Source organism: Lolium perenne, chromosome 4 (genome assembly GCF_019359855.2).
Source record: "Lolium perenne isolate Kyuss_39 chromosome 4, Kyuss_2.0, whole genome shotgun sequence".
In the NCBI taxonomy this organism is placed as follows: Eukaryota; Viridiplantae; Streptophyta; class Magnoliopsida; order Poales; family Poaceae; genus Lolium; species Lolium perenne.
Genome location: NC_067247.2, coordinates 384,192,369 through 384,216,579, shown reverse-complemented (window position 1 = coordinate 384,216,579; position 24,211 = coordinate 384,192,369). Strand labels below are relative to the sequence as shown.

The following is a 24,211-nucleotide window of genomic DNA, read 5'->3' as shown; positions in this document are numbered from 1 at the left end:
AAGATCAACTCTGGAAGGAAATTATACCAAAAATCCTATTTTTCAAGATGACGAAGGAAGCCAGAAGGAGGAGCCAGGAGCAGCCAGGGTGGGCCCACACCCTAGGGCGGCGCGGCCCAGGCCCTGGCCGCGCCAGCCTATGGTCTGGGGGGCCCACGACCCTTTTCGCCTCCTTTTCTTCGCCAAACCCTTCGTCCCGAAGACCTAAGCCACAGAGGGTACCTCGCGAAGAGTTACAGCCGCCTCTGCGGGGCGGAGAACACCAGAGAGAAAAGAGCTCTCCGGCGGGCAGGAATCCGCCGGGGAAATTCCCTCCGGGAGGGGGAAATCGACGCCATCGTCACCGTCATCGAGCTGGACATCATCTCCATCACCATCATCATCATCTCCACCATCATCACCGCCGTCTCCACCGCTGGACACCGTCACCGCCGTAGCAATTTGGGTTTGATCTTGATTGTTTGATAGGGGAAACTCTCCCGGTATCGATTTCTACTTGTTGTTGATGCTATTGAGTGAAACCATTGAACCAAGTTTATGTTCAGATTGTTATTCATCATCATATCACCTCTGATCATGTTCCGTATGATGTCTTGTGAGTAGTTCATTTAGTTCTTGAGGACATGGGTGAAGTCTAAATGTTAGTAGTGAACTATGGTTGAGTAATATTCAATGGTGTGATATTTAAGTTGTGGTGTTATTCTTCTAGTGGTGTCATGTGAACGTCGACTACATGACACTTCACCATTTATGGGCCTAGGGGAATGCATCTTGTACTGCTTTGCCAATTGCGGGGTTGCGGAGTGACAGAAACCTAAACCCCCGTTGGTATATCGATGCGGGGAGGGATCGCAGGATCTCGAGTTTAAGGCTGTGGTTAGATTTAATTCTTAATTACTTTCTTGTAGTTGCGGATGCTTGCAAGGGGTATAATCACAAGTATGTATTAGTCCTAGGAAGGGCGGTACATTAGCATAGGTTCACCCACACAACACTTATCACAACAATGAAGATTATTTAGCCGTATGTAGCGAAAGCACTAGACTAAAATCCCGTGTGTCCTCGAGAACGTTTGGTCATTATAAGTAAACAAACCGGCTTGTCCTTTGTGCTAAAAAGGATTGGGCCACTCGCTGCAATTATTACTCTCGCACTTTACATACTCGTACTTTATTCAACTGTTACATCAAACCCCCGAATACTTGTCTCGTGAGCATTTACGGTGAATCCTTCATCGAAACTGCTTGTCAACACCTTCTGCTCCTCGTTGGGATCGACATTCTTACTTATCGAAGATACTACGATACACCCCCTATACTTGTGGGTCATCAAGACTATTTTCTGGCGCCGTTGCCGGGGAGTGAAGCGGTATTGGTAAGTGGAATTGGTAAGGAAAACCTTTACTGTTGTGCTGATTTTATTTCTGCCTGCTGCTATAAGTCATTATGGAGAGATCTTCTCTTCAATTTCTATTTGGGAAATCTACTACTACTGCAACGGTAGTGGATGAGGCGCCAGGTGAGGAAGTGATACCATATAAAATACCTATGAAAATTATTGAACGTGTTATGGATAACCGCTATGAAGGGGATGGAACTGTCCATCCTGGTGATCATTTACTGTTTTTGCATGAATTATGCGGGTTATTCAAATGTGCAGGTATTGCTATGGATGAAGTGAGGAAGAAACTATTCTCTTTGTCGCTGTCCGGTAAGGCGGCGCATTGGTATAAATTACCGGATAATGGGGATTCTCTTGAATGGAATGATATTGTGCCCCGGTTTTATTCTAAGTTCTATCCTCCAAGTGAAATTCATAAGGATCGGAATCGCATATATAATTTTTGGCCTCATGATGGAGAGAGCATCGCCCAAGCTTGGGGGAGATTGAAGTCTTTAATGCTCAAATGCCCCATTCATGAGCTTCCTGGTAATGTTATTATTGATAATTTCTATGCAAGACTTTCTTTTCAAGACAAGACCTTGCTGGATACTTCTTGTTCTGGATCATTTACACGCAACAAAGAAGAGTTTAAAAGGGACCTTCTTGATCGGATCCAAGAAAATACATAAGGATGGGAGAACGACAAGGATAGAGAATCAGGTATAATTTATGATTATAAATGCATTGAAGCTTTTATGGATACTGATAAATTTCGTAATATGAGTGCTATATATGGTCTTGATTCTCAAGTTGCTGTAAATCTTTATAAAGCTTTTGCCTCTCATTATGAATTGCCAAAGAAGAATTTTGATAAGTATCATGAACCGTATAAAGATAAAATTGATTCATCTATTAATAAATGCATTGTAGTTGAAACTGCTGATCATGTTATTCCTGAAGTTTATATTGAAAAAACTCCTTTCCCTGCTAAAATGAAGGAGTACTCTGTTATAAATAGTGCGGTTCATAAAAGTGAAAAGAAACCTGTAGAACCTGAAGAACAAATAAAAGTTGAACTCTTTGTTGCAATAGTTAAAGATCTTGTGACTGAAAATGTGGAGGATGGTCATATTATTTTCTGTGAAGATGCTTCTAATATTGTTTCACATCCTAATAAACCCAAACAAGCTAGTGTTCCTATGATATCTGTTAAAATTGGTGATCATTGTTATTATGGATTATGTGATATTGGTGCAAGTGTTAGTGCTATTCCGTATGAGCTTTACACGGAGATTATGCACGAAATTGATTCTTGTGAACTTGAAGATATTGATGTGGTTATTCAGCTGGCTAATAGAGAAACTATTTCTCCAATTGGTATTGTTCGAGATGTGGAAGTTTTATGCGGTAAGATTAAATATCCTGCTGACTTTTTGGTACTTGGTTCTGCTGCTAGTGATTATTGTCCTATTATTTTTGGTAGACCTTTTCTAAATACTTGTGGAGCTATTATAGATTGCAAGAAAGAGAAAATTTTGACTAAATTCGCTGGTGAATCTTATGAGTTTAACTTCTCTAAATTTACTAAAACTCCTTATAAAGCTGATTTGCCTAGTAATGATTTTAAAATGGAGCAATGTGCATCTATTGTTCTTGTTCCTAATAATCCTTTGCAGCAACATTTGGAGGATAGCGAGAGCGAAATTTTTAGGAAAGAAAGAGATGAGCTTGAGGAAATTTTTCTTCGCCAACCTATTCTCAAGCATGATTTACTGGTGGAAGATTTGGGTACAACACCGCCACCAAAGGAAGATCCTGTTTTTGATTTAAAGCCTTTACCTGATAATCTTAAATATGCTCATATTGATGATAAGAAAATATATCCTGTTATTATTAGTTCTAAGCTTTCAGAGATTGAGGAAGAAAGGTTATTGGAAATATTGAAGAAGCATCGAGGCGCTATTGGCTACACTCTTGATGATTTGAAGGGGATTTCTCCGTCTATATGCCAACATGCTATTAATATGGAAGATGATGCAAAGCCTGTTGTTGAACCTCAGCGTCGTCTAATTCCGAAGATGAAGGAAGTGGTAAGGAATGAGGTATTACGACTTCTTGAAGCTGGTATTATATATCCTATTGCTGATAGTAGATGGGTTAGTCCTGTGCATTGCGTTCCCAAGAAAGGAGGTATGACTGTTGTGCCTAATGATAATGATGAGCTCATTCCTCAAAGAGTAGTTGTAGGGTATAGAATGTGCATTGATTTTCGAAAAGTTAATAAAGTTACTAAGAAAGATCATTACCCTTTACCATTTATTGATCAAATGCTAGAAAGATTGTCTAAAAATACTCATTTTTGCTTTCTTGATGGTTATTCTGGGTTTTCACAAATTGCTGTTAAAGCTAAAGATCAAGAGAAAACCACCTTTACCTGTCCCTATGGAACTTATGCTTATAGATGCATGCCTTTTGGTTTATGTAATGCTCCTGCTACTTTTCAAAGATGCATGTCTGCTATTTTTCATGGTTTTTGTGAAAGTATTGTAGAGGTATTCATGGATGATTTTTCCGTCTATGGGAATTCTTTTGATAGTTGCTTGCGAAACCTTGATAAAGTTTTGGCAGAGATGTGAAGAAACTAACCTTGTTCTTAATTGGGAGAAATGCCACTTTATGGTTAATGAAGGAATTGTATTGGGACATAAAATTTCTGAGAGAGGTATTGAAGTTGATAGAGCTAAAGTTGAAGCAATTGAGAAGATGCCCTATCCGAGGGATGTTAAAGGTATTCGTAGTGTTCTTGGTCATGCTGGGTTTTATAGGAGATTTATTAAAGATTTCTCCAAGATTTCAAAGCCTCTTACTAATCTTCTTCAAAAAGATGTACCATTTGTTTTTGATGACGATTGTAAGGAAGCTTTTGAAACTCTTCAAAAAGCCTTAACAACTGCTCCTATAGTTGAACCCCCTGATTGGAACTTACCCTTTGAAATTATGTGTGATGCTAGTGATTTTCTTTGTAGGCGCTGTTCTTGGACAATGAGTAGATAAAAAACTGAATGTTATTCATTATGCTAGTAAAACTCTTGATGCTGCTCAAAGAAATTATGCTACAACTGAAAAAGAATTATTAGCTGTAGTCTTTGCTTGTGATAAATTTAGATCTTATATTGTTGATTCAAAAGTTACTATTCATACTGATCATGCTTTGCAATTAGATACCTAATGACAAAGAAAGATGCTAAGCCGAGGCTTATTAGATGGGTACTTCTTTTGCAAGAATTTGATCTACATATTGTAGATAGGAAAGGTGCTTGATAATCCTGTTGCTTGATAATTTGTCTAGATTGGAAAATATTGCTTATGATCCTGTTCCTGTTAATGATAGTTTTCCAAATGAACAATTGGCTGTAATAAAGGTGAGCTCGCGAGACAGTCCTTGGTATGCTGATTATGCTAACTTTATTGTTTCCAAGTACTTGCCTCCAACCTTTTCAGCTCAGCAAAGGAGGAAATTCTTTTATGACTTGAGGCATTATTTCTGGGATGACCCACACTTATATAAAGAAGGAGTGGATGGTATTATGCGAAGATGTGTTCCTGAGTATGAACAACAAGAAATATTGAGTAAATGTCATGGTAGTGCTTATGGAGGACATCACGCTGGAGAAAGAACCGCGCAAAAGGTTTTACAATCAGGTTTTTATTGGCCTACTCTCTTCAAAGATGCGAGAAAGTTTATTTTATCTTGTGATGAATGCCAAAGGGTTGGTAATATCTCCAGACGCAATGAAATGCCTATGAATTATACTCTTGTTATTGAACCGTTTGATTGTTGGGGATTTGACTTCATGGGACCTTTTCCGTCTTCGGAAGGTAACACTCATATACTTGTTGCTGTTGATTATGTTACTAAATGGGTGGAAGCTATACCTACAAAAAGTGCTGATGGTGAGACCTCTTTAAGAATGCTCTTAGATATTATTTTTCCTAGATTTGGAGTACCAAGATATATTATGACTGATGGAGGTTCTCATTTTATTCATGGAGGTTTTAGAAAAACTCTTGCTAAGTATGGTATTAATCATAGAATTGCTTCTGCTTATCATCCTCAAACTAGTGGTCAAGTAGAATTATCAAATAGAGAGATTAAATCTATTTTGGGAAAGACCGTTAATAAAACTAGAAAGAATTGGGCTAGTAAATTGAAGGATGCACTTTGGGCTTATAGAACTGCTTATAAAAATCCCATGGGAATGTCACCTTATAAAATGGTTTATGGGAAAGCTTGTCATTTACCTCTAGAACTAGAGCACAAAGCTTATTGGGCTGTTAGAGAATTAAATAAAGATCCTAAACTTGCCGGTGATAAGAGGTTGTTGCAATTGAGTTCTCTAGATGAATGGAGAAGTGAAGCATATGAAAATGCTAAACTCTTTAAAGAGAAAGTTAAAAAATGGCATGATAGGAGGATTATCAAAAGAGAATTTAATATTGGGGATGTCCTATTGTATCGGTCTCGTCTCAGATTCTTTGCAGGGAAATTACTCTCGAAATGGGAAGGACCATATGTTGTCGAGGAGGTGTATCGTTCAGGAGCAATCAAAATTAGCTCTCTCCAAGGCAATGCTACGCAAGTGGTGAATGGACAAAGACTCAAGCATTATATCTCGGGTGATTCTTATAATGTTGATGTTGATATTATTCAAGTGGAAACACCGGAGGCCTACATCAAAGGGCAAATTGACAGTCCGCCAGAACTCGACTTCGAATAGGTAACAGTACTGGTAATGAAAAGTACGCAATTTACTTTCCGAACTATATTTTTGCTGTTTTTGGAAAATATGAGAAATTATGAGTTCGAAACGGAGTGGAAAGGACGCACGAGGGGGTGCCACCATAGGGCGGCGCGGCCTGACCTGGGCCCGCGCCGGCCTATGGTTTGGCCGCCTCGTCGCCCCTTTCCGACTCTGGTTCGATCTGGTGCTTTCCTTTTGACGAGAAAAATTTTGCTATATAATCCTCCGGACCCCTGGAGGTCCGTATATCGTTTTCTCGACGTGTTTTGTTTCGAGCTGTTTCTGCCAGGATCTGTTTTTGGTTTAGAAGCACCATGGTCTCCAAGAACAAGGGCAAGGAGTTTCCGGATGAAGATGATCGAGATCTCGGGTGGAAAGAGGAAGACAAGGACGTCAAGGAAGAAGATGAAGAAGAGGTGGAGGAAGACTCGCGCGCACGCCCGCGTGCTACCATCGCAAGCATCAAGGTGGTGGACAACCCTTTTTGTGCAAACAAGAGCGCAAGAATTCGCACTGGAGGAGCAGTCCCACGTCATTACCTAGCTCCGAAAACATCTCCATCAGGCACTCATCACCCCTTCCACAATCTAATTTTCAATAATCAAATTGAAGGGACTCCCAAGGCAGCATTGCCTAGCCAATGGGATATAGATCACTCTAACACTGCAGGAGAGAAGGAGCCTGAGGCTGAAGAGTGGGGAAATAACTCCAAGAGCTGGGACTCGCCATCAGACAGACTCTTTAACCGCGTCGAGCACAATTCAGAGATGATTCGCAATCTCATATACAGGATTGACGAGCTTCAGGAGCTTATTGAGAAGCTTGTCAGGAATTCATCACCACCATCACCGAAGGAGTAATTCATCATCGGTATTGGCATCCCCTTGGTTTGTTCCAAGCTTGGGGGAGTGCCGCGGTATCACATTATCACTACCTTTTACTTTTATTGTCAAGTAGTGTCATATCATGAGTAGGGAAGTTATCATATAAGATGGGTTGCAGTTGGAAGTGTCTCTCCTTTAGTTGGTTATCTATGTATCCCTTGGTGTGAGTTATCGTTATGGAATATTAATGAGAAGTCTTATCATTTACATATTGCACATCTTATTTTAGTTTGCAATCTCTACTATATGATTCACCTTGTTGTTAGTATTGGTATCACTTTGGGAGCATTGAATAAATCTATTTGGTTTTGGCAAACATAGCATTGGTCAATAGCAACAACACTTTGAGGTTTAAATAGAAAAAGAGAAATACATGTAGATGTTTCATTGTCTTTCTTGTTAGCTCATAGCTTATTATTCTGAAGTTAAAATTGTTTGTGCTTACAAGGAAGATGCATGATTGTTTCTATCACATGTATGTTTGTTTGTTTCCCTCGACTCTTATGCTTGCCAATTAACCTTGCTAGCCAAAGACCTGTACTGAGAGGGAATACTTCTCGTGCATCCAAACCTTAACCCAAACCTATGCCATTTGTGTCCACCATACCTACCTACTACATGGTATTTTCTGCCATTCCAAGTAAATACTTCATGTGCTACCTTTAAACAATTCAAAACTTAGTATCTCTTATTTGTGTCAATGTTTCATAGCTCATGAGGAAGTATGTGGTGTTTTATCTTTCAATCTTGTTGGGCAACTTCCACCAATGGACTAGTGGCTTCACCCGCTTATCCAATAATTTTGCAAAAAGAGCTGGCAATGGGATTCCCAGTCCCAAATTGATTAAACTAAATAGACACTCCTCCATGGTATGTGATTGATGGACGGCACCCGAAGGATTCGGTTAGCCATGGCTTGTGTAAGCAAAGGTTGGGGGGAGTGTCATCATCATAATAAAGCTAAAATAAAAAGGCACTCCTTCATGGTATGAGATTGTTGGCAGGCACCCGAGGATTCGGTTAGCCATGGTTTGTGAAAGAAAGGTTGGAAGGAGTGCCACACAAAATGAAAATAATATGGGAGCCGCTCTTAGGAGGTTGTCTGGCAAGGGGTTAGAGTACCCGCTACCGATCGTTGACAACAACAAACACCTCTCAAAATGTTACTTTTATTCTCTTTATATGATTGCAAAAATTGAAAAAGCTCTAGCACATGATTTAATCCCTGCTTCCCTCTGCGAAGGGCCTGTCTTTTACTTTATGTTGAGTCAGTAAACCTATTTCCCTCCATCTCAAGCAAGCATTTGAGTAGTTGTGATCAAACCATTATATTGTGATTTGCTACATCATGTCTTTTATTCTTCTTTGTTTAGTACAAGTTTTATTTGAATGAATATAGCTTTGCAAGTTATCAATGATTATGAGTAGACCATTACGATTGAGTATGCAAGTTGTGCCTTATAAACTCTAACATGAGAGCGCTGCTCAATGAGATAAATATAATCTGTTAATTGTTCTCTGACCAAGAACGAAGTTTGCCATCACCAATCATGATTTCTCATGCACCTTTACTTGTGATTACCTTATACTTGTTTCAATATGAGTTATAAGAGGTTGTTTACTATAATATCCTGTGTGAATGAATATGATGCTTCTTGTCCGTATTTTATTTATCGACTCTTCACTCCATAAACATGTGGTCATGTCTATCGAGCTCAGTTTCGCTTGGGGACAAGTGAAGTCTAAGTTTGGGGGGAGTTGATACGTCCAATTTGCATCACTATATTATATCATAATTTGCTGTTATTCATTGATATATTTCATATTGGGACACAATACTTATGTTATTTCATCTATTTTGCATGTTTCATCATTATTGGAGGATCGAACACCGGAGCCAGGATTCTGCTGGAAAAAGCACCGTCAGAACGCAATATTTCGGAAGATCAACTCTGGAAGGAAATTATACCAAAAATCCTATTTTTCAAGATGACGAAGGAAGCCAGAAGGAGGAGCCAGGAGCAGCCAGGGTGGGCCCACACCCTAGGGCGGCGCGGCCGAGGCCCTGGCCGCGCCGGCCTATGGTCTGGGGGGCCCACGACCCTTTTCGCCTCCTTTTCTTCGCCAAACCCTTCGTCCCGAAGACCTAAGCCACAGAGGGTACCTCGCGAAGAGTTACAGCCGCCTCTGCGGGGCGGAGAACACCAGAGAGAAAAGAGCTCTCCGGCGGGCAGGAATCCGCCGGGGAAATTCCCTCCGGGAGGGGAAATCGACGCCATCGTCACCGTCATCGAGCTGGACATCATCTCCATCACCATCATCATCATCTCCACCATCATCACCGCCGTCTCCACCGCTGGACACCGTCACCGCCGTAGCAATTTGGGTTTGATCTTGATTGTTTGATAGGGGAAACTCTGCCGGTATCGATTTCTACTTGTTGTTGATGCTATTGAGTGAAACCATTGAACCAAGTTTATGTTCAGATTGTTATTCATCATCATATCACCTCTGATCATGTTCCGTATGATGTCTTGTGAGTAGTTCGTTTAGTTCTTGAGGACATGGGTGAAGTCTAAATGTTAGTAGTGAACTATGGTTGAGTAATATTCAATGGTGTGATATTTAAGTTGTGGTGTTATTCTTCTAGTGGTGTCATGTGAACGTCGACTACATGACACTTCACCATTTATGGGCCTAGGGGAATGCATCTTGTACTCGTTTGCCAATTGCGGGGTTGCCGGAGTGACAGAAACCTAAACCCCCGTTGGTATATCGATGCAGGAGGGATCGCAGGATCTCAGAGTTTAAGGCTGTGGTTAGATTTAATTCTTAATTACTTTCTTGTAGTTGCGGATGCTTGCAAGGGGTATAATCACAAGTATGTATTAGTCCTAGGAAGGGCGGTACATTAGCATAGGTTCACCCACACAACACTTATCACAACAATGAAGATTATTTAGCCGTATGTAGCGAAAGCACTAGACTAAAATCCCGTGTGTCCTCGAGAACGTTTGGTCATTATAAGTAAACAAACCGGCTTGTCCTTTGTGCTAAAAAGGATTGGGCCACTCGCTGCAATTATTACTCTCGCACTTTACATACTCGTACTTTATTCAACTGTTACATCAAACCCCCCTGAATACTTGTCTGTGAGCATTTACAGTGAATCCTTCATCGAAACTGCTTGTCAACACCTTCTGCTCCTCGTTGGGATCGACATTCTTACTTATCGAAGATACTATGATACACCCCCTATACTTGTGGGTCATCAGTTCTCTCTGTCAGCCTCAGGTATATTCTGCAACCGAGATCTTGCCCTATTTCGAGCCGCTCTCTGACTATCTCCCGAAGTTCTTGATTGTCGGCTCAACTCCGCTCTTCGCCTGCTTGACGCGGAAGCCGCGGCTTGCCTCCTATCCAGCTCAACTTTCTGTTTTTCGAGCTCTCGCCTGGCACGGGCGAGTCTATATTGATATGCTTGTAACTCTTCAGCTGTCGCAGTTACAGTCATTGGCTCTGTGCCATCAATAGCTCTTGCAACTCTATCCCACACTGCCTGCAGAAATTGCACCATCTCTCGTGTTCCAGGCCCAACATATTTGGTTCCCAAACCTCGCGTAATATCAGTGGGATCGACGTATGGATTTCCCGCGTTATCGAAGTTCTCCGATGTCTCCTCCTGTGGTCGGCTTGTATCTCCGATTGCATAGATTTGATGGTATTTTAAATTTTGATCTTTGTCGGGATTGGTGACACCGTTATATAGATCGGCGAAGACCTCTCCAACAATAGTGGATCCGTCGATGAAGCTGAAGTTGTCGATGCTGTCCGAGTCGCTGCTTATATTGGAGTCCGCAGACGACTCGAAGGACATGTCGCCGAGGATCTTGACGAGCTTTTCGCTTGCCGTAGTTTTGATGAAGCGTGGCGGCGAAATCTCCTCATCGCCTCTATCCATCGCGTTGCTTGCTACCGAAGAAGTCGATGATCTTGAACGTGTCATCGAGATCATCTCCTTGTCGTCTCTAATCCCCACAGACGGCACCAATTGACAAGGGATTAACTTGTCAATGCCTACGGATTGTAGACTAGGGTTTAGTTGGAAGTAGAGGGCAAGTAGATCTCGAGGGTTTCAGCCGGAAAAGTGCTCGACTATTAGAAAACTAGGGTTGTGTTGACAATAAAATCGATCCTCTCTTCGTCCCACGACTCCCCCTTATATAGGAGGCGGAGCCGAGGGTTTCGTGATACACAAGTTACAGAGTTCGGGAGACAATCTGAGTCCGTCCCGTAGTAGTTACAAGTCAATATTCCTAATACAATTTTATCTTCCCAAACTCTCTCCTAACTAGGCTTCCGGGCTTTATAATCTTCGGGTCGTGGGCCTCAGTAAAACCCCGGGCACCATCTTCGGCAGGCCCATTGGGGATGCCTATGTCAGTTACTGCCGGCGCACCAAATATGGTGGTGCACCAGCAATAATTTTTCCTATTTTTCATCGAAATCTAAATCCTGAAAATTCATGTTTCTGTTTTGAATATCCTGAATCCAATTTTTGTCTAAACGGGCGTATGTGGTTGATGCTCTTCTGAAATTTCACGTAGATACATTTTGATATAAAAAAGTTTCATCAGAGGTTTATGCAATCAGAAATCCCGTTTTGCCGAAACATAACTCCATTTTGCATAATATATCGAAATTCATGGTTTAAATTTGTCTTAAAACAAGATGACAAAACATATGGGCATCTCGAAGGATTTTATTTTTTAAAATTTCTACCATTTTTGTTAGTTTTCTCAAAACTGAAAAGGCGATTCCGCGGGGAGGGGGGTGTTGAGAGAAAAATATTTGCTCCGCTTACCGCCGATGCGCCTCTATGGTGGTGTGCCGGTGGTAAACAATTGATCATCGGCGCACAATCATAGAGGCGCGCCGTAAGGGGAGCACAGATTTTTGGTCTGGCCACGACCTGTTCAAACCATATCCCCGGCGCACTAAATGTTTTCTGCGCCGGCGGTATTAAGTCATCACCGGCGCACCCGAAACATGGTGCGCTGGTAGTATTTAGCACCAGTGGACACCTTTTTTGGTGCGCCGGCAATAGTGCTTGCGGCTATAGGCATTTTCCTAGTAGTGGAGCTTCAGCGACTGACCATGGAGGTCTCCTTCAAGGAGGTTGTAGATCAATCACCTTTTTGGTCGAAGATCACGGCGACGTCAATCGCCGTGTGTTCCGCTCGATGATGAACAACAGCTCCAGAGCGCCGCTCGGTAGATCTGCCAACAACAGCTTGCCCTGGAATCTCCTCTTCATCACCACCAGGTGTTCTGAAAGAGGAGGAACCCCGGCCTCACCGCCCAGATCTAGAGAGCAGCAAATAAGCTTTATTGGGGGAGGTGTAGAAGCTTTGTCGCAATCGCCTCCGGCTCCGACCATCGGAGCGCTGCGAGCAGCAGCAACGCCACCACCAGCCGTAGGGAGCAGCTCCAACTCCACCGCCGCCAAACTCCCCACGGCATCACACCATACACCACATGGCAAAACATGAAACTAGACTAGATCTACCCCTAAACCTACTCTTATCTACTCTGACGCGTCTCCTCGACCAACTCATGCCGGCTATTCCACCGGAGGAGGTCTCGGATCGGCCCAATCTGCGGGTGGAGAAGCCCAAGCTACTGTAGTGCTAAGAGAGGGGTGAGGGGGTAAATGTTGCTAACAAGCAATATCTCGGCCATGCCTAATTCATTATAGCGTCGTAGCATTACAACTTGATCATAACTAGGGCCTCTACTGGTCGATATGATTTTATTTTATTTGTTTGAGAATTTCAACCCTCAACATAAAAAAAACTGCATTTCCACATTTATGGGTTGCACAAACACAATTCGATAACATATTGAACATTCAATCAATTATGGGAAGAAACCAAACATGAGCTTTAACCTCACAAAACATAACATATTTTTAAAAAGATTTATTAAATGCATTTTATGTCTCTATCTCCCTTAACATTTCCACAATATATTTAACATTCAACCAAATATGGGAAGGAGCCAAAGCTGAGCTTTAACCTCACAAAACTTAACATTTCTCTTGAAGATTTATGAAGTGCATTCTATGTCTTCAACTCCCTTCGCTATCTTGTCGGGTAACAGTTGTGCATCATCCAAAGGGTTCTTCTCCTGAGCAATCGCATTCTTGTGTGTTAATGCCATGACACCGAGAGGCCCATGATTTAGCCTTTAGAGGGACACACCATAATTAAGCTTAAGCATAGTTAGCTTTTGAGAAGACGTGTGCTCGCGTTCTCACGTTAAATATCTTGCACAGACACAATGCAATCATGAAGCATGAAAAAAACATCCAAATTAATAAGAGTTCTTTTCAGCGAAACAAATGAGTAGTATCCACTTGACCGGTGGGGCGAATTAAATTGGAATTTCGTATGACCCAATCAGTTCCCCCTACAGGCCTACAGCACTCCAGTCCAACGTGCGCTGCCGAACGAACACACACGGGCGCACCAATCACCTTAACTTTCCAAGTCCAAGTCCACCTTCCCCCTGCCCGAGTCAACACACCACTCCCGCTCTGCACCTTCCACCACCGCCCGCACTTATCCCCCCGATCATCTTCCACCACCCGCATGCACGCGCCACGGCCGGCCACAGCCGCACGGCACCACTCCAGCACCACCACCTCAATGGCCGTCCTCTTCATCCTCCTCCTCGCCACGCTCCTCCCGCGCGCCGCGCTCGCCGCCATCTCCCCGGACTCCTCCTCCTTCCTCGCGTGCGGCGCCAGCGCCAGCGTCGCCTTCCCGTCCGACTCCCCCAGCCGCACCTTCGTCCCGGACACCACGTACCTCTCCAACGGGCGCGGCTCCTTCGTGGTCGCGACCTCCAACGCGGCCTCGCCTCTCTACGCCGCCGCGCGCGCCGGCACCTCCGACTTCTCCTACCGCATCCCCGCTCCCGCGGCGCCGTTCCTCGTCCTGCGCCTCCACTTCTTCCCGGTCGCCAGCCTCTCCTCCGCGCGCTTCACCGTCTCGGTCCTCGACACCTTCGCCCTGCTGCCCTCCTTCTCGCCGTCCACCGCCGGCGTCGTCAAGGAGTTCTTCGTCCCGAGCGGCTCCGGGTCCGGCGCTTTCACCATCAAGTTCACCCCGGACGCCGGCTCCACCGCGTTCGTCAACGCCGTGGAGCTCTTCCCGGCCCCAACGGAGCTGCTGTGGAACAGCTCGGTGGTGCCGGTGGGCGCCCTGTCGAGCAACGACCTGTCAGCCTGGCCGCAGGACGCGCTGGAGACGGTGTACCGCCTCAACGTCGGGGGGGACAAGGTGACCCCGGAGAACGGCACGCTCTGGCGGACGTGGCTCCCCGACGGGCCGTTCCTCCACGGCGCTCCCGGACAGTCGGTGGTGAACAGCACCGCTACCGGCATCATCTACAGTGGCTACACAAGCGACCTGGCGCCGGACGTCGTGTACAAGACGCAGCGCGAGCCGAACTTGACGGACTTGACGCGGGCGAACAACTTCAATGTCACGTGGACGTTCCCGGCGGACGCAGGAGCCAACTACCTTGTCCGCCTCCACTTCTGCGACTACGAGATGTTCAGCTCCGTCGTCGGACAAGGCATCAGGTTCAACATCTACGTCGCGCAGGCCATTGGCGCCATCGATTTTTCGCCCAAGGACCTGCCCCAGGTGACCCAGTCCAACGTGGCCTTCTACTTTGATTACGCGGCCAGGGCTCCACGCGCCGGGAACCTCACCGTCAGCATCGGTAGGTCGCCGCCGAAGAGCAACGGGGCCGGCATACTCAACGGGCTGGAGATCATGAAGCTTCGACCCGCCGATCCGACCCTCAAACGGTCGGGCGCCGGGAAGAAAAAAACCACGATCATGGTCATCGCGCTCTCGGTGGTGCTCGGCGCCGCACTTCTTGGTTGCGTGCTACTCTGGTTTTTCGTCGTGCGGCCCAAGAGGCGGAGGCAGGCGGCGCTGGACGAGAAGGAGAACACGCAGATGCCGCCGCCGCCGTGGACGCCGTACACGCCCGACAGCGCCTCCGGCTGGCCCGACCAGTCGACGAACCGGTCCAGCGAGGGCACCGGCGACAGGATGCAGAGGGTGAGCACGAAACTGCACGTCCCGCTGGCCGAGATCAAGGGAGCCACGGACAACTTCCACGACCGCAACCTCATCGGCGTGGGCGGGTTCGGGAACGTGTACAAGGGCGTGCTCCCCCGCGACGGCACGCCCGTGGCGGTGAAGCGCGCCATGCGCGCCTCCAAGCAGGGGCTCCCGGAGTTCCAGACGGAGATCGTGGTGCTGTCCAGCATCCGGCACCGCCACCTGGTGTCGCTCATCGGGTACTGCAACGAGCAGGGGGAGATGATCCTGGTGTACGAGTACATGGAGAAGGGCACGCTGCGGGGCCACCTGTACGGCTCCGACGAGCCGTCGCTGTCGTGGAAGCAGCGGCTGGAGATCTGCATCGGCGCCGCGAGGGGCCTGCACTACCTGCACTCGGGCTACTCGGAGAACATCATCCACCGCGACGTCAAGTCGACCAACATCCTCCTCGGCGCCGGCGAGGGCAGCGCCGGCGGCGTGATCGCCAAGGTGGCCGACTTCGGGCTGTCGCGCATCGGGCCGTCGTTCGGGGAGACGCACGTGAGCACGGCGGTGAAGGGCAGCTTCGGGTACCTGGACCCGGAGTACTTCAAGACGCAGCAGCTGACGGACCGCTCCGACGTCTACTCCTTCGGCGTGGTGCTCTTCGAGGTGCTCTGCGCGCGCCCGGTGATCGACCAGAGCCTGGACCGCGACCAGATCAACATCGCCGAGTGGGCGCTGAGGATGCACGCCGAAGGCCAGCTCGACAAGATCGTCGACGCCAGGATCGCCGGCGAGGTGAACGAGAACTCGCTGCGCAAGTTCGCCGAGACCGCCGAGAAGTGCCTCGAGGAGTACGGAGTCGACCGGCCGACCATGGGCGAGGTGGTGTGGAACCTCGAGTACTGCCTGCAGCTTCAGGAGACGCAAGTCAACAGGGACGCGTTCGAGGACAGCGGCGCCGTCACCACGCAGCTCCCCGCCGACATGGTCGTGCCGCGGTGGGTGCCTTCGTCGACCAACTTGTCCATGGACGAAGCGGACGAGACGGTCATGACCATGACGGACGTCTCCGACAGCCAGGTGTTCTCGCAGCTAGACGCCCGCGGCGAGGGACGATGATCCAGTTCGTGCGCCGATTGTACCAATTGATGTTCCTTCCACATTCTCTGAATCATCTCAAGTTCTGAACCAGTAATTCCTTCCGCGTTCTCTGAATCATCTGAACGCCACATGCATGTCGCATGGACCGGTCGTCTTAGGGTGCACCAATTGTTGAGTAGGTTGATTATATCAGGGGGGGACATGAGGTCTGCAAACATAATTTGTAGCCCTCGGATTTGTAGAAAAATGATTTTAATGGGAACAAAAGGTTCGCTCAATTCATGTATGTGTAGGAATTAATATAAATGTTCAGATTTCGCTATTAGAACCTGTGTGGATCACATGCTTAAGGATCATCAAATTTGTTGAGTACTGCAATTGTTGGGAACATGAGAGAACTACACCAGAAAAGTATCGGAAAGATTGAAAATGCCACCCCCCCCCCCCCCCCTCTCTTTGATGGATTGACTCTCTTGCACGCATTCCCTTTGTTCCACAATTATGTCTCTGGTAGTTATTCATTTTGGACGTGGAAGCGTTGTTGAATTGGTGACTTTGTACGCGTGGATACCGGCATAGGGGCCGTGTTCGATCCTCGAACAGGAGGGATAATTCTCGGGGTTGGGAGGTATAATCTAAGATGCAGAAATCAACATCAACATTCTTCACCAACATCTCCTCTCCCCTGCAATTGTTGGCAAAGATCCGATCAAACCTACTATCTTCATGGAGATCTTGGGCTTTGTTGGTAGGACTTTTTCTTTGTTTTCTAATGTGTTACCCAACCCAATAGTACCCACATACTAGAAGGTGTGCCTTGAACTCACCAAACGTTACAACATAACTGGCTAATCATAAAGGTGACCTTCAAGTATATTGGAAAGTGTGTCTAAGACTTGGATAGTTCAAGGCTGGGATATTGCTCCTCTAGACTACAAAGAGATATGCTCCGGGTCCCCTCGGTATTAGATGTCACCTTATCATCTAGCTAAACACATTATTATAATGATCACAAGACATCTCAATACGAAACGAGAAAAGAGAATGAAAGCGGAATGAGGATAACTGGTACACTGATCAAGAGTTGAATCACGGGGATACCTAAATGTCAGCTCGGGCTTTCATTATATCGTGAATCAAAGGGATTAGTTTATGAATGAATATCACAAGGTTCGCTCGAAGTTATTTGTGTATGTATAAGAGCCACCATGGGCGTACAATGTCCCACTATTGGTTATTTGTATTAAAGAGTTTTTGAGTCATGCTTGTATGCTACCAAACCTATTCGATCACATGCTTAAGTTTTACTGATTTTATATTACTACATGCATGGGTGAGTATCATCGGAATAGTTTGGAAGATATTGAATATGTTCGAGAGAGACATAAGTGTTCCAAAGTCCGCAGGTGTTTTGTTATTGAATTAGAAATTTATCGAAATTGCTTCAATGAATTTTATTAAGGAGTAAAAGGCCTCTAGGCATTAGGTAAAACTGCCGGAGGGGGGCCTTGGGGTGGCCGAATTGGCACGGGCCCCAAGGGTGGTTGCATGGCCCCTTAGGAGGCCATATGGGCTAGACGGCCATGCCCACTTGCCCCAAGGGGCCGTCTAGGGTTTTAGCAGGAGGGGCCTAGCCACACCCGACCTATCCATAAGGGTATTTTACACTTTACCCTTATTTTAGGTGATGATGATACCAGATCTAAGTTGTGCACTAATGTTACCTACAAGTGTCATACACATTTTATAGTCCACATGTGTTGATGGAAGGTGATCATAGACCCCCCATTGGCTAAGGGACAAGTGTAAGGGTACATTGCCACTATGTGTGGTTTCGGTAATTAATGACAACCCCTATGGACTAATATACTGTTTTCATTGAGTTTATATGAAGGAATATTCTATAGGTACTACTTGTAGTTCATGTGTTGGATTCAAGTATGGATGCCATGAAGATAAAGATATAACTTGAGTACTGGCATCAAGATCACCGATTTGAAGACATATATGTGATATGATCAAGAAGAAGAAAAGAAGATGGAGTTCTTATGTGGAACTCAATATTAGCCATGCTCTATCTTATGTGTTAAGCAATGAATGATCAAGATCTTGAGTTCTTGATTCCGAGTGAAGAATTAAAGATATGGCTCTAAGTCGGTGTCATGATAGTCTCATAAGTTGAGCTATGGTTAACTAAGATTTAGAGCGTGCAAACAAATGAAGAATTCTTTATACACCTCAAGATAATATGATAGAGCATGAGAAGATAGAAGGTTGACCAATACAAAGAGTGAAGAATAGATTCAAGTTTGGTCAACACATGAAGCATGAAGAATGTGCCACGTGAAGTCATGTGGTATGGTAAGCCTTGTCAATTATGCTTTATGAACTAACCCATCATATATGTGCCCTTGTGTTTATCTATGTGGGTTAGGTATCTTTCCATGGGCATGCATCAAAACTGAGATCTCATATAGCCCATGAGAGAATGACATCAAGTGGTGATCGTCATCAAGGTTGAGTTGGGCAAGTTCAAGTTGAGCATCTCAAGAGGATCATATGCTTCAAACTTGTCGTCCATTTGGTGATAATGGACATGTGAAGATGTGCATCAATAGAGCTTTCCCATCATGGTGTATGGGGGAGCATTTATAAGTCTTCATGAAGCAACAATGATCAAGTGAGGCACTCCGGCTTGAGTGGAGCTTGAAGAGTTATCATCAAGATCAAGCGGGATGCACAAGGAAACGGTATGGCCTTGCTAGGTTTTCCTTTTACCGTTCTCGAGGTGGTTGTTGAGAGACCGGGTTATAGGATAGATAGCCGCACTATCAAGAGGTGCTTTCGGTTGAGTAACTTGATTGCATCGTCTTAGGGAGCTCAATCCTTTGCATATCTTGGGGATTAAATTTCCCTCACAACTCCCTCGTCTTGGGGATTGAGAAAAATACACTAACAAAGGATGAGAAAAAAAATTCACTAAGATCTAGATCTAGTGGATTCCCCTCACAAAGAGAGGGATTTGATTGGTCAAGGTGTAGACCTGGATCACCTCTCTTTTCCCTCAAATGGGTAAAAGAATCATGGAGGGATTAGATAGAAAAGGGAAGCTTCAAAGTCAATAATGGGGTAGAGAGAGATAGGTAGAAGCAACCAGACCAAGGGGGAAGAAGGGACCCATTTATTCCCCCAAAATTGAAATCTAGCCATTGGAATTGGAACTAGAAAAATCCCGTAGGTCGGACCTTCCAGCTTGGGTCAGACCAATTTTTTTGTGCTCTCTCGAATTTTCCCGGACCAAGACCGGACCTTCCAGGCTAGCCTTGTCAGGCAGACACCATAAACTGAAAACGCCGCCATTTTCACATACGAACTCCGATTTTGATCAACTCGGACTCGTTTCAAAGCTAGCAAAAAGCACTACAATATCATGCAGATAACCATCTTATATATTTCATTAAAGTAGGATAGAAAGAAATGATGAAAGGTTTTACCTATCTATAAAAGACAAACCGGTAATACCTCCAATATCGAAAATGCAACAACTTGAGTTAGAAAACTCTGATTTACGTGAAACAATTTTTGTTGGAAATAGGATGACAAGATCTACCCCAAAAATATTGAAAATCTTAAGAAAAAGTGGGTATATGTTTCCACGAATTTAGAGGTGAATCCCCTCAATACGAAGAACTGAGAAAACCCCAATGTCGAAAAAGCAACAAGTATTTCATGCGAAATCCGTTTTCGTTGAATTAGAGCTTGTCATGAGAGTAAGAACAAGATCTAAAACACCATATGGATAATATCCAAATAAAAACCAAGAAATATGATGCAAGGATGCAAAGGTTTGAGCTCTCTTCGAACGATACGATCGAGTTTCTCTCTCGAGGACCCTGTTGATAGTACGACAACTAACCTATAAATCGGTTTCCCAACTAAATCACGAGACCGATAAGAATGAAAACCTATCAAGAACAAACCTTAACCTTGTGCATTCCACTTGAGCTAGATGATGACGATCTTCGCCGCAACAGTATGGAACGCCTTTCTTGATTTTTCTTGTTTGATGAAGTCTTGAGAATTGCTCCACCATAATCCACTATGGGAGAGCTTGTCCTTCGGCACATATTCACATATCCATGAACACCATATGGATGGAAAGCTTCATCTTAATCTTGAGCTTCAAGCATATGATCTCTTCGAGATGGTTCATCTTGAACTTGCACAAAATTTCTTCTTTCTTCGTCTTATTGATGTCTTGAAGATACACATGAGTTCTCACTCAATATTCTCCTTCAAGACATACTTGTCACTTAATCTTCTTCATTTTCTTCTTGTTGCAACCTTGATGCCAACATATGTTTCAAGCATTGCCGATGGACAAATCATATAAATACAACTCAACGCAAATATTAGTCCATAGGAATTGCCATTAAGTACCAAAACCACACATGGGGGCACCATGCACTTTCAGTCTCCAATTCCACCAACAAATAATGTAGGATAACGTTGCATAGAAAACAAAAAATTTCCTACCGCAAACACGAAATCCAAGCCAAGATGCAATCTAGAAGACGGTAGCAACGAGGGGATTATCGAGTCTCACCCTTGAAGAGATTCCAAAGCCTACAAGATGAGGCTCTTGTTGCTGCGGTAGATGTTCACTTGCCGCTTGCAAAAGCGCGTAGAAGATCTTGATCACGATCGGTTCCGGCGCCACGAACGGGCAGCACCTCCGTACTCGGTCACACGTTCGGTTGTTGATGAAGATGACGTCCACCTCCCCGTTCCAGCGGGCAGCAGAAGTAGTAGCTCCTCTTGAATCCGACAGCACGACGGCGTGGTGTCGGTGGCGGTGGAGAAGTCCGGCGGAGCTTCGCTAAGCTACGCGGGAGATATGGAGGAGAGGGGGGCGGCTAGGGTTTGGGAGGGGGTGGCCGGCCACTTCAAGGGGGGCGGCCAGCTTGTGGTCTTAGGGTGGCCGGCCCCCTCCCTTGGCCCCTCATTATATAGGTGGATCCCCAAGTGTTGGTGTCAAAGTCTTCGAATAAGACCCGAACCAAAAACCTTCCATAAGAGGGGGAAACCTAGCCAAGCTAGGACTCCCACCAAAGGTGGGAGTTCCACCTCCCATATGGGGGTGGCCGGCCCCTAAGGGGAGTCCACTTGGGACTCCTCCCCCACTAGGGTTGGCCGGCCATGGAGGTGGAGTCCCATGTGGACTCCACCTTCCTTGGTGGTTTCTTCCGGACTTTTCTAGAACCTTCTAGAACCTTCCATAGAACCTTCCGCGACATTTTATTTCACATAAAATGACATCCTATATATGAATCTTATTCTCCGGACCATTCTGGAACTCCTCGTGATGTCCGGGATCTCATCCGGGACTCCGAACAAATATTCGAACTCCATTCCATATTCAAGTACTACCATTTCAACATCCAACTTTAAGTGTGTCACCCTACGGTTCGTGAACTATGCGGACATGGTTGAGTACTCACTCCGACCAATAACCAATAGCGGGATCTGGAGATCCATAATGGCTCCCACATATTCAACGATGACTTTAGTGATCGAATGAACCATTCACATACAATACCAATTCCCTTTGTCTCGCGATATTTTACTTGTCCGAGGTTTGATCTTCGGTATCACTCTATACCTTGTTCAACCTCATCTCCTGACAAGTACTCTTTACTCGTACCGTGGTATGTGGTCTCTTATGAACTCATTCATATGCTTGCAAGACATTAGACGACATTCCACCGAGAGGGCCCAGAGTATATCTATCCGTCATCGAGATGGACAAATCCCACTGTTGATCCATATGCCTCAACTCATACTTTCCGGATACTTAATCCCACCTTTATAGCCACCCATTTACGCAGTGGTGTTTGGTGTAATCAAAGTACCTTTCCGGTATAAGTGATTTACATGATCTCATGGTCATAAGGACTAGGTAACTATGTATCGAAAGCTTATAGCAAATAACTTAATGACGAGATCTTATGCTACGCTTAATTGGGTGTGTCCATTATATCATTCATATAATGACATAACCTTGTTATTAATAACATCCAATGTTCATGATTATGAAACTAATCATCCATTAATCAACAAGCTAGTTTAAGAGGCACACTAGGGACTTCTTGTTTGTCTATATATCACACATGTACTAATGTTTCGGTTAATACAATTATAGCATGATATATAAACATTTATCATAAACATAAAGATATAAATAATAACCACTTTATTATTGCCTCTAGGGCATATCTCCTTCAGTCTCCCACTTGCACTAGAGTCAATAATCTAGAGTACATTGTAATGTACCTAACACCCATGGTATTCTGGTGTTGGTCATGCTTAGCCCTAGGGAGAGCTTTAGTCAACGGATCTGCTACATTCAGATCAGTGTGTACTTTGCAAATCTTTACTTCTCCATCTTCGATGTACTCGCGAATCGAGTGGTAACGCAGCTTGATATGCTTCAGCCTCTTGTGTGACCTTGGCTCTTGTGCATTGGCGATGGCACCCATGTTATCACAGTAAATGATTAATGGGTCCAATGCACTAGGAACCACACCGAGCTCTACAATGAACCTCTTCATCCATACCGCTTCTGATGAAGCCTCTGAAGCCGCTATGTACTGCGATTCGGTTGGGGAGTTCGCCACCGTGCGCTGCTTCGAGCTTGCCCAGCTTACTGCAGCACCATTCAATATAAACACGTACCCAGACTGTGACTTAGAGTCATCAGGATCAGTGTTCCAACTTGCATCGGTGTAACTAGTTACAACGAGCTCTTGGTCACCTCCATAACAAAGAAACATATCCTTAGTTCTTTTCAAGTACTCCAGGATATTCTTGACCGCTGTCCAGTGTTCCATTCCTGGATCACTTTGATATCTGCTAGTCAAACTAACAGCATGTGCTATATCCGGTCTTGTACATAGCATGGCATACATGATAGAGCCCATCGCCGAGGCATAGGGGATCTGACTCATCCTTTCTCTTTCTTCTGCCGTAGCCGGACCTTGAGTCTTACTCAAGACCTTGCCTGGTAACATAGGTAAGAATCCTTTCTTACTTTCGTCCATTCTAAATTTCTTTAGAATCTTGTCCAGGTATGTACTCTGTGATAGCCCTATTAGACGTCTTGATCTATCTCTATAAATCTTGATGCCCAATATATACGATGCTTCACCAAGGTCTTTCATTGAAAAACTATTATTCAAATAACCTTTTACACTGCTTAATAGTTCTATATCATTCCCGATCAATAATATGTCATCTACATATAATATCGGGAATGCTACAGAGCTCCCACTCACTTTCTTGTAAATACAGGCCTCTCCATGACACTGTATAAACCCAAAGTCTTTGATCACCTTATCAAAGCGTCGGTTCCAACTTCTCGATGCTTGCTTCAGTCCATAAATTGAACGCTGAAGTTTGCATACTTTGTCAGCATTTTTAGGATCGACAAAACCTTTGGGTTGTACCATATACAACTCTTCCTCAATGTCTCCATTAAGGAATGCCGTTTTGACATCCATCTGCCAAATCTCATAATTGAAAAATGCAGCTATTGCTAACAAAATCCTTACAGATTTTAGCTTTGCTACAGGTGAGAAAGTCTCATCGTAGTCAACTCCTTGAATTTGTCGGAAACCCTTTGCGACAAGTCGAGCTTTATAGACGATAATATTACCATCGCATCTGTTTTTCTCTTGAAGATCCATTTATTCTCGACAGCCTTGCGGCTATCATGTAAGTCTACCAAAGTCCATACTTTGTTATCATACATGGATCCCATTTCGGATTTCATGGCTTCTTGCCATTTGTTGGAATCTGGGCTCATCATCGCTTCTTCATACGTCGCAGGGTCCTCATCATTGTTGTCCAC

The 24,211-nt window shown here is 44.8% G+C and overlaps 1 protein-coding gene across 1 annotated transcript; it reads left to right on the top strand.

Annotated features, from left to right (window-relative positions):
- Positions 1-13,664: 13,664 nt before the first annotated feature.
- LOC127297287 (probable receptor-like protein kinase At5g59700) lies at positions 13,665-16,624 on the top strand. The gene has a single exon (XM_051327584.2). It carries the CDS (start codon positions 13,723-13,725, stop codon positions 16,318-16,320), a length of 2,598 nt encoding a protein of 865 aa, XP_051183544.1. The 5' UTR covers positions 13,665-13,722; the 3' UTR covers positions 16,321-16,624.
- The last annotated feature ends 7,587 nt before the right edge of the window (positions 16,625-24,211 follow it).